This window comes from Typopeltis vanoorti, chromosome 10, assembly GCF_054136105.1.
Source record: "Typopeltis vanoorti isolate ZY-2024b chromosome 10, IOZ_Tvanoo_1.0, whole genome shotgun sequence".
Lineage (NCBI taxonomy): Eukaryota > Metazoa > Arthropoda > Arachnida > Uropygi > Thelyphonidae > Typopeltis > Typopeltis vanoorti.
In genome coordinates, this window is record NC_143558.1 from 14,846,767 (window position 1) to 14,858,810 (window position 12,044).

Here is a 12,044-nt window from a genome sequence, read left to right on the forward strand (position 1 = left end):
CCATTATTAAAGGTGTGCTAGAGGATAAAATGCACAAGGTATGTTTTGCTGGTGGTAAAATGAGTAGAGTGATTGAGGCATTGAATATGAGGTGGGAGCGAGCAAAAGAGTTAATTGTATTAATTGGTACAAATGATTTGAGAGAGAACAAAGAGCATGTCAAAATGAATGTCAGGAGCCTACTTGGAAAGATAAAAGAGAATAGTGTGACAGGAAGGGTAGTTAGTGTGTTGCCTATGTATGATTGTGGTGAAATGAGGTGGAGAGCAAGGATTATGAATGATATTCTGGCTGAAATGTGTGAGGAGATGGGAGTACAGTTTGTTAATGTGTGGAATGAGTTTGAGGGACGAAGTGAGCTGTATGGGAGCGATGGACTGCATTTGAGTGGTTATGGTGTGAGTCGCATGGAGAGACTGCTGCTGCTGGAAAGTAGAGAAGTGAATAGAGAGAATGAATTAGATCGAGAGGGGAGTGATGTGGAAGAGCAGGAGAGTAAGACAGGAGAGATTGAAGAAGTGTAAATGAATGGGGAAATGAGTGGTATGAGTATAGAAAATGAGAGAATGGGTGTGCAAGAGGAGCAGGGAAACGGGGAAGCTCAGGGTGGACAGGGGTACACAGCGTGAGAAAGGTGGATGCTCCAAGAGGAGATGAGAGCATGTGTAAGCAGGAAAGTAATGGAATGACCAGGGATCAAGAGGAAACAGATGGAATTGCAAAGGGTTCTAAAATGAAGAAGCAGAAAGGGAAATGGCCCCAGTCCAGCATGGAGAGATCATATCGAGTGAGTGGTATCAGTGGAACTAGCTGTAGATCCAGAAATGAGTTGTTGTGTTTGTATACCAATGCTAGAAGTATAAGAAACAAGGCGGATGAAATGGTTGCACTAACTGCGTCTGTGCACCCAGAGATTGTCGGAATAAGTGAGACATGGTTAGATGAGGACGACATCCTGACAGGAATAGAGATGGAAGGGTATGATATATTTCGTGAGGATAGAAGGGGTAAAAAGGGAGGGGAAGTGCTATTGATGATAGAGAAAGAGTTATGTCCATACAAGGTAGAGATGCAAGAGGGAAATAGGGCCAGTGGTTTTGAGGCAGTATGGTGTGAGATAGAGGTGAATAGAATCAAATACTTGGTGGGATGTTGTTATAGACCTGGTAATGTGGATGGTGGTGATAGTGAAATGTATAGTCAAATAACCCAAGCAAATAAGAAAAGGGTGATCATTATGGGTGATTTTAATTATGGCAATATAGACTGGAGCGAAGAGATAGCAACTGGAAGTAAAGAAAATGAGTTTCTTGAGTATTTGAGGGATAACTACCTCAGACAGCATGTAACAGAGGGTACATGAGGATTAAGGGTCTTGGATTTGGTCATCTCATCAGAGGATGTAATTATAAATGAGGTGTCAAATCATCCACCAATGGGTGAAAGTGACCATGAGGTGATTACCTGGGTAGTTGCCAGCAGTGCAAGGACCCCTGTGAAAAAAAGGGTATATGTGGAACTACAAGGGGGGTGATTATGAAGAGCTCAGGAGACAGCTTAAGGGTGTAGCATGGAATGAGGAGTTAGCTGGAAAAGAGATCAATGCAGCTTGGGGGATTTTCAAACACTATTTAGTAGATGCAATGTCTAAATGTATTCCAAGGGTGAGAAGGTTAAATAAGGTAGGTGTGAGATGGATGAATAAAGAGATTAAGCATGCAATACAGAGAAAAAGGGCATTGTGGAGGCAGCATAAGAGAAGTGGAAGTAACCAATTTCATGAGGTCTACAAAGACCAGGCAAGGAAGGTGACTTGGTTGGTGAGAGTAGCTAAAGAGAGGTATGAACAGCAGTTAGCTAATGAAGCCAAAAAGAATCCTAGGGAGTTCTTTCGATATGTAGCCAGCAAAAGAAAGAATGATTATGGAAGGATGACAATGATTGGAGGAAATGGTATAAAGACAGCTGCTGCAGAATGTGTGGTGGAGATACTTAATGAGCAGTTCATAAAGATCTTTCAATCTTGTGAATGTGACTTCATGGAGAGATTGAGAGCAGTTGATGATGGGGAGGAGAGACTGACTGTAAGTGAGCAAGAAGTGTTTGGGGAGTTAAGTAAACTAGATGTAAATAAGGCTGTGGGACTTGATAATATATCACCACATATTCTGAAGGAATGTGCCAGAGAGTTGACACCTGCCTTGACATATTTTTTTAATACGAGTCTTGCACTTGGTCAAGTTCCTAAAAAGTGGAAGGAGGGAAAGATTGTGCCACTTCATAAAGAAGGTGATTGAACTCAAGCATCAAACTACAGGCCTATCTCTGTGTCAGGTGTTGTGGTTAAGTTGTTGGAGAAGCTTGTGAGAACTAGGATCCAGAGTTCGGTTGACAACAATGGTATAATCTTTGATGGACAGCATGGATTTGCTAAAGGTCATGTTTCATGTTTTAGTAATCTACTTACTTATTACAATAAAGTGACTGCTTCATTGGACAGAGGAGAAGGATACACAGTGATATACTTGGATTTCGCAAAGGCTTTTGATAGAGTACCTCATGATAAGTTGACAGTCAAACTAGAGCAGATGGGGTTGGATATTAGATTAGTGCATTGGATTGAAGACTGGCTATCTGACAGGTATCAACAAGTTGTGTATGGGGGTGCGAAATCCAGGAAAAGGAAAGTCACTAGTGGAGTGCCTCAGGGGTCTGTTTTAGGGCCATTACTATTTAACTTGTATATTAATGATATTGGCGAAGATTTGGATGGAGATATTCAGTTGGTTGCAGATGATGCAAAGTTGTGATGAACCATAAAGAGTAGTGAAGATGTTGTGGCCTTGCAAGAAGACTTGAATAAATTGAGTGATTGGGCAAGCAAATGGAGATGTGAGTTCAATGTTGCAAAATGTAAGGTTTTAAAATTTGGAAAACAAAGATGGGATGCAGAATTTATGCTTTGTGAGAATATATTGTTGGAAGTGGAGGAAATAAGAGATCTGGTGGTGATAGTGGATAAGGATCTAAAATTTAAGGAACACATCGCCAAAATTGTGAAGACAACACAAAGACTTCTGGGAATGATGCGGAGGACACTGACGTGTAGAAGTAAGGAGATTCTTGTTCCATTGTATAAGGCTTTGATTAGGCCACACATGGACTATTGTGCCCAGATTTGGTCACCTGGTTTTCAGAAGGATGAAGAGATGTTGGAAAGGGTCCAAAGGCGACTGACTAAGGTAGTTTCTGACCTCTGGAATGTCGAGTATGAGGAAAGATTGAAAAGATGTAATCTGCAGAGTCTAGTGGAGAGAAGGAAGAGGGGAGATATGATAGAGACCTACAAGTTGGTAAGGGGTTGCTATAGGATCAATGGTGGAGAAGTTCTACAGAGAATAGTTGGAGATCAGGGGAGAACCAGAGGTCATCCCTGGAAACTGTCCAAAGAGGGTGTGAGTAGGGGAGTGAGAGGCAGGTTTTTTTCGTGCAGAGTTGTGAGTGATTGGAATGCTTTGCCTGAGAGTGTGGTGTCTGCAAGGAGTTTGAATGTGTTTAAGACACGGTATAATGAGATGTGTGTGAGATAAAAGGACCTCCTAGATGAGTCTTTGACTCTATGAGGTCTTGTTTAATAATAATAATAATAATAATGATAATAATAAGAGGATGCAATATGCGTGAAGGCAAAACCTAACCAAAGAATCTCCAGTCCCCTTTATTAATTGAAAAAAATAAAATATAAAAAGTATACGAGGGTGGTCTGAAAAGTTCTTGGTCTAACAATGAAAAAATGAATTTAGAATTTTTAAATTATTTTTATTTTTCAACATAATCTCCATTAAGACTAATACATGTATTCCAGCGATGCTCCAGCACAATTATCCTGTCTCTGTAGTGATTCTCAGTAAGATCTGCAAAATACCCCTCTACAGCTGCAATCGCCTCTTGATTTGAAGAAAAAAAGACCAGCGAGGAAGAGTTTTAGTTATTGATGTAATTATTTAATTAAATCAATAATTATAAAAATTTATTCATGCAATTATTTGTCTCCAAGCTTCCCCCCCCACACTGGAAAATTTTCTGCGAACGCACGCCCATGCATACAGTCAAATTGATGTGAAATTTGTAGCACGGGTTGCATAACCCACACGACAGCACACCTAACCGAAATGGTCACACTATGCCACTGATATATATATATATATAATATATTAGTGTGGTGCTTCCACAGTTCATTTTGTTAATTAAATATTTTTACATGTTATACTAATATGCATTCTACATAGAAATGAATATTTACCTCTGCAGTAAGTAAGCGACTGGGACATTTATTAACTGAAACAAACAATACTCGAAGACAGTTTTCTAGGCATGGTAAAACTAAAGCTAGACATTCTCCATACCTAAAAAAGTAGAAAAACAATGAAAATCTAATGTTATAGCAGGCAGAGGGAAAGAGGAAATGGCACTAGCACAACTATAAGTTTTCCAAAACAAGCAATAAAATATTAAGAATATTTTCTTAATCGTTTTATTATTATTAAGAAAATATTACTACTAATAACATTTTCATTATCATCATGAAATATTCAGAATAAAAATATTAAATATCAATTTGCTGAGTGATAACTTTGCCTGTGTATATCATCCAGATGGAGATTTTGCAGTTGATGTACAGTTTCAAGTCAAAATTGAGGTAGATGAACAGGAGGTGTTCAGCATATTGAAAAATACCAATGTGCATACAGCAGTGGGAATCGATGGCACAACAGCCCATGTACTACATGAATGTGCAAAAGAACTGGCATTGCCTCTGATGAAGTGTTTCAATCTAAGTCTTAGCTCTGGAAAGATTCCAAGGGAGTGGAAAGCCGTAAGATAGTTCCATTACATAAAGGTGGCTCCAAGACAGAAGTAGCAAACTACAGATCAATTAATATTGGGTAGATAGGGATATGATACCATATAGTAGGCAGCACAGCTTTGTAAAAGTCCTGTGTTAATAATTTATTCACATTTTATAATAAAGTGACAGAGGAAGTAGATAAAGGATTGGTTGGTTGGTTGATGATTTATTGGTGTAAGGACAGCAAAGGCCATACTACGCCATAACAAAGATTACAGCAGTATACAAGATCTCTGACTATTGTCAGGGATAAATTAGTAAAAAATGTTATTACTAACACCATGTTCCAATATAAAAATGTACAAAATGTACATGGAAAGAAGATGCAAGGAATAAAAAAAGTCTCATTTGATTATGTTATTGTCGACAGTGATGTTTCCCCACTGGTTCAGGGCACGAGTATACATAGGATTTGAAGAAAAATAAATAAATAAATAAATAAATACACTATCTGATCAAAAGTATCTGGGCACCTACTCGAAACTGTTATCAGATTTTCTCTGTGACATACTTTCCAGTAGTGGACATTAATACGAGGTGGGTCCACCCTTTGCTTCTATGACAGCTCTCTGCTGGGGAGACTTTCTACCAGGTGTTGGAATGTCTCTGGAGGAATGGTAGCCCATTCTTCTGAAGAGCTGTAGCCAGAGCAGTACATGATATGGGTCGTTGGGGGGGGGGGTCTGGAGCGAAGTCACCTCCTAATACAACATTAGTCATCACAGAATTGATCTTCTACCATAGACAGTATGCAGCAAGTCAAAATGTCCTTATACCCTTCCGCATTAGATTTCTGTGTAGTGTTACGAGAGGGCCAAGTCCATTCCATAAAAAACACCTCCACACTGTAACACCACCTCCTCTAAATTTCACTGTTAGCACTATACACACTTGCAGGAATCATTCTCCAGGCATTCGCCATACCCAGATCCTCCCATCATCTGCCACATGGTAAAGTGTGATTCACCACTCCAAATCACATGTTTTCAGTTGTCCTCTTTACTCCACTGCAGGCGGCACTTAGTGTTCACAGTAAGTAAGCAACTGGAAGAAATGTTTGGTTTATGGGCAGCTGCTCAACCATGGAACCCCATTCCTCTTAACTCTCAATGCACAGTCATGATGTTGGCTGGACAATTAATAGCACTGAGGAACTAGTCTGGGGTGCACAGCAGCTAAGTTCTTGTTCCTGCACCCTGTCAGTATCCATTAGGGGAAGCTAAAGCTGCTATCAACCAAATGTGCTAAAGTTGCTATCAACCAAATGGATGCGATGTGCTCCGCCTGCAAGAAACTCACAGAGGAGAAGGTGCTGCAGGATCTTACATCCATGGCATGAAACTCATCAAAGAAATACCCCATGATAAATATGGTAGTGCAATATTTACAAAAGAGAACTTGTTCCCGTTGTCCATTGACTCAACAAACAACAGAAACATTGAGATTATTACAATTACATTTAAAAATATCTCAATCACCTCAGTCTATAAACCACCAGAAGAAGCTTTTTCCTTCCCTGACATCCTCCTCAATAATAATGCATACATGACTAATGTTGTAATAGGAGGTGACTTTAACAGCCATAGTGTTAACTGGGGTCACACAAAGTCCAATGAATATGGAGAACTTGTTGAAAAATGGGCAGAAAACCTTTCTATAAACCTGATACATAATCCAAAACTCCCTGCATCTTTCAAGTCAACAGTGGCAGATGGAAGCGAGGCTATAACCCTGACTTCATATTTGTTAGCTCAAAAATATCCAACATTTGTGTTAAAAAGGTCTTAAATCCGATTCCACATGCTCAACATAGACCTATAATGCTTCAATTCAACCCAGCAATTATGCCTAACACAGTCCCTTACAGACGACGATTTAATTTCCAAAAAACTAATTGGAAGGGTTTCATGGAAGATCTCGACCGCTCCATAGAACAAGTCCCTCCAAATCCTCAAGAGTATCCTGAATTCATAAAAATACTGAGGAAAATCTCCACCAAACACATCCCCCGAGGATTCCGCACAAACTTCCAGGCCTTTCCAGTGACATACAAGCCCAGTATGCTGATTACTTACAGTTTTACAACACCAACCCCTTCTCAGAAAAGACTATCCAAGTAGGAGAAAAATTATGCTCCAAGATGGCTGAGGAAAGGCATTCCTCATGGAAAAAAGAAATAGAAGCCCTTGATATGACCCATAGTAGCAGAAAGGCATGGAACTTTATCAACAGAATTAGGAAGAATTTCACTAAGCCATATGAGCATCCGCAGGTAACAGCTAATCAAATTGCTCACCAGCTGCTGCTGAATGGAAAATTCCCTAAAAATCACACAAAAAAGAAGAGAAGATACTTAGAACCCCAAGTGAGGAACAAAATATGATTAACTCAGATTTCACTATCACTGAACTCAACGCTGCCATAAACCTATTAAAACCTAGAAAATCTGCAGGCCTTGATGATGTCTGTAATGAACAGATTAAACATTTTGGAAACAGAACTAAAGAGTGGCTATTAAACCTATACAACACTTGCCTCAGAACCCTAAGGATACCAACTATCTGGAGGCATGCCAAAGTGGTGGCCTTTCTGAAACCAGGGAAAACTCCAACAGAAGCAAAAAATTACAGACCTATATCATTACTCAGCAACCTCTTTAAACTCTATGAACAATTCATTTTGAATAGACTACAACCTCATCTTATTGCTGAGTAGGCCGGCTTTAGACCAGGCAAATCCTGCACATCACAAATTCTCAACCCCACTCAATATATAGAAAATGGTTATGAGCAGAAACTAGCTACAGGAGCAGTCTTTGTAGACCTAACTGCAGCATATGATACCACAAACCATCTCACACTCAGAAATAAAATATACAGAATAACTAGAGACTATCGCCTTGTCCTCCTGATCCAATTGCTCTTGGAAAACATACAATTTTACATGGACCTGGGCGGGTAGGAAGAGCCACTGGCACCTCCAGAAAAATGGCCTCCCCCAGGGAAGTGTGTTATCACCATTACTTTTCAACGTCTACGTCAATGATCTCCCCATTTTTCCAGGAACTAGAAATTTTATCTATGCTGATGACCTTGCCATAGCAACTCAATCAAAAAATTTCAAGTCCATTGAAACTACTCTATCACTTGCCTTAAATAGTCTAACCACATACCAGCAATCAACTAAAACCAAACTCCTTGAAAACCCAGACTGGCCTTTTCCACTTTAACAATAAGGAAGCCAATAGATTTCTTGGGAAGGCTCTAAAATAGAACGTTCCTGGAACCCAATCTACCTCGGTGTGACTCTCGATTGTACCCTCTCATATAAAACCCACATAGAAAAACCAAAGGCAAAAGTGAATGCAAGAAACAATATACTAAAAAAGCTTACCTCCTCCAAATGGGGTGCAGACCCTAACACACTGAGATCTGCCTTGGCCCTTTGCTATTCTTCTGCTGAATATGCATGCCCAGTATGATCCAGATCCTACCATGCTGAAAAACTTGATCCAGCATTGAATGAAAGCTGCCACTTAATTACAGGAGCCTGAAACCAACACTACAAAAAAGACCTGTATACTTTGGCTGGTATTGCCCCCCCCCCCCCATTCAATTCGAAGATCTGCATTCTCAGCTGATGAAAGAAGCAGACAAATAAATGATGAATGACACCCACTATTCGGCCAAAGACAAAGATCCTGACATAGCTTCCTGGCAACTGTTGAACTACCTAAAAACCTCCCAGAGACAAGACCTCAACAATGGCTTGTGCTATATCCTGAAAATAATACTGGTATTCCAATAGCTGAACATCTTCCACGTGGTGTCCACTTGGACTGGAATACTTGGAAAAGCCTCAACGACAGGATGCTGCAAACAAAACCTCATCAAATGGGGCTACCTCACTGGCCTAGATGATTGTGAGTGTGGGACAACCCAGTCCATGGAACACCTTCTTTCTTGCCCCCTTTCTTCCATCACCTTGCACAAAAGAGGACCTTATATCCTGCACAGAAAGAGCAGTTGATTGTGCAAGATACTGGAGAAACATCTGACCATATTTATTGTATATAAGTTATGTATAGTTTCCTTTTTTTCATATTTAATTATTATTTCCCTTAAAATTCACCTACCAAATCTAAGCTGATCTCATTGTAATGTATCCTAATTTGTTGTAAATCATGTTGTACCACTTACTTACTAATGTACCACTTGTGTTTGGATACGAAATAAAAAAAAAAAACTGCGGAACTCCTGGGTGATTGTTTCACTCGCTGTCTGGCGATTTCCAGGAAACACCTTTTTTCAACACTCCCTATTTTGTCATTAAATGTAGCATACCCGACCATGGTTTTGTTTGGTTGTACCTTCACATTTCCACTTCACAATCGCATCACCAACTGTTGACTTGGGCAACTTGAGGAGGGTTGAAAAGTCTCTAACAGATTTCTTACTGATGTGGCAACCAATAATTAGTCCATGTTTGAAGTTACTGAGCTCCCTTGAACTCAGTGACTACCCATTCCGGTCATACTTCTTATCACTAAACAATACACAGCTCCGTGCCTCCTTTTATACTGGTAAGTGGGGTTGTAGTGACATCTAGATGTCAGTTTATGAATTACAGAGGGGGTGTCCAGATACTTTTGATCAGATAGTGTATATATATCTGTGGTGTCACATGTCCAATTCGGTTTTTGGGTGTGCTCTCATGGCTTATGTAACCGATGCTACAAATTCCATGTCATTTTGATTGTGTGATAGCATTTTTATTGATGTATGAAAGTTTTACGAGTGTATAGTACATCAGTGCTCATCTTAATTGATCTAATGCAATTAATTGTAGGATAACTTGGAACACTTTAATTTGTCAATTAATTGTAACCACATCTGTGCAGAGTGAGGGGGGGGGGACAATGTGTTTGTTTTAAAATACTGTTTCTAATATGCAGTATTTTAAAACAAACACATTGTCCCCCCTCACTCTGCACAGATGTGGTTACAATTAATTGATAAATTAAAGTTAATGAAGGAGAATGCTGTATTTGGTTGACATATTTATTACTCAAAGGTGTATAATTTGGAAGAGGAGGACAAAGCTTACCACCTTAGACTACAATACTGTTTCCCATTGTATATATGGGCAAAAGAAGTTATAAATTTAACAAAAATTATACATTAAAAACTTGTCTATATTATATATAAAAAGTTGCCTCCATGTCAGTTCACACTTCATGCATGCGAAACAGATGAAACTCAGAAAACAAAAACAGCAACTCATGACAAATGACAACGTTCAATTGTATTAGTTGACACAATAAAAATGCAACTACAGCCTCTAGGGGCTGTTGTCTCAGAGCTCACCTTCTGAGCAGTTTAAAATTACTAGAACACTAATACTGTGATCTGCTGTGCCATCTGTACATATTTTCAAAAGGCTCATAGGTGTGTATTTTGAATGCATACCCAGGCTATTAATGCAAATGTGATGCAATGTTTACGTGTCGAAAAGTGTCCTCTTCATGAAGCATTAGTATATTGTGTTTACTTTTAGGAATCACGGGAAGTCTGGAAATAAGCACCACACATCTAGCACACCCTGAATATTTGCCCCTGACATATATATAATATTAACAACTAGAAATAGCATAACTTATTTTGTATGGAAATAATCCATAAATAAAAATAATTACACTATTATTTACATATGACCAAATTGTATTAACTACATAATTATATTATTATTACACCCTACATGGATTCAATAGGCTCATTGTGAGAGATTCATTCAAATGACAACATATTTACATTATGAATTTTAAAATCCTTAACACTCCCTGCATTGACAACATATTCTAGTAATGCATTCCATTCCTCCAGAATTCTCCATGTAAAAAATCTACTTCACACATCTTTCTTCACCACACTCTTACATAACTTCCAAAGATGCCCTCTGGTTCTTCTTTTTCTCACTTTCCTCTCTTTTTATAATCCCCTCTGGCCTAATCTGATAAAATCCTCTCACTAACTTAAACATCTTTATAATATCACCTCTTTTCCAGAGAGAGTCCTGATATTTTCTTAGTCACTCATCTCTAGATCTGCTACAATGTTTCATCATCACATTGAAAACTAGGTGACCAAATCTGAGCACAACAGTCTTAGTGTGGTTTGACCAGTGCTTTATACAGTGGCACAACCACCTCCTTATTATTACATGTTAGCGTATTTCTTATCATAGTAGCACTATGATGTGCAGTCTTTGCAACATGCTTTCTAAACTTCAGTCTACTTCAACCTTCACTCTCAGATCTCAAAGTTCATAGATTCTAACCATGGTCGAGAGTCCTAATATTTTCTGAGTCACTAATCTCTGGACCCTCTGTCATGTATCCACATAACAACGAAAACCAGGTGATCAAATCTGAACACAATAGTCCAAGTGTGTATGCTACCATCATCCACTTCCAGCAGTACAGTGCCAGCAATTATAGTACACAGCCTTATATTTTTGCACTCCAAAATGCAATACCTTGCACTTATTACTATTAAAACTACAACCCCACTCTTTTGTCTAAGCCAAAACAATATTCAAATTTTCCTGCAGGGAATTAACATCAGAAGTGCTACTTATAATTCTCTCCAACTTTGCATCATCAGTAAAACAACTAAAGATCCTCAGTCAGTCTACATGATATATTATTTACAAACAAGTTAAAACGCAGAGGTGAAAAAACAGAACTCTGGAGCACACCACTGGTTATCCTCCTTTTTTCAGGCACTGCTCCATCATATACAACTTGCTGGTATTGTTCAGAGAACCAATCATCAATCCATCTAACCAGTATATTATCCATTCCAATCCTCTGCAGCATGCATACCTACTTATAATGTGTAATCTAGCAAATGCTTTTGCAAAGTCTAAAAATATCACTATATATGATTCTCACTTATCTGACACATTTTGTTACCTTATCATAAAATGCAAGTAAATTGCTAAAACAAGACCTACTCTTTACAAATCCATGCGGACCATCAAAAAGAATCCTAAATCCATCAAAAAATCTTGTATTCTATTTCTTGCCAATCTCTTCAACTCATTGACTACAACTGGTCTATAATTGGAAACATCT

General features: G+C 38.8%; 1 protein-coding gene across 5 annotated transcripts in view; it reads right to left on the bottom strand.

Annotated features, from left to right (window-relative positions):
• LOC150102183 (endoplasmic reticulum membrane-associated RNA degradation protein-like) overlaps window positions 1-12,044 on the bottom strand; it is a 197,377-nt gene that overhangs the window by 85,677 nt on the left and 99,656 nt on the right. For all 5 annotated transcript variants that reach the window (XM_090399424.1, XM_090399425.1, XM_090399422.1 and 2 more), the window contains exon 9: window positions 4,304-4,406. In XM_090399424.1, the coding sequence (XP_090255550.1) occupies window positions 4,304-4,406 (103 nt within the window). The remainder of the gene's footprint in view (window positions 1-4,303; window positions 4,407-12,044) is intronic.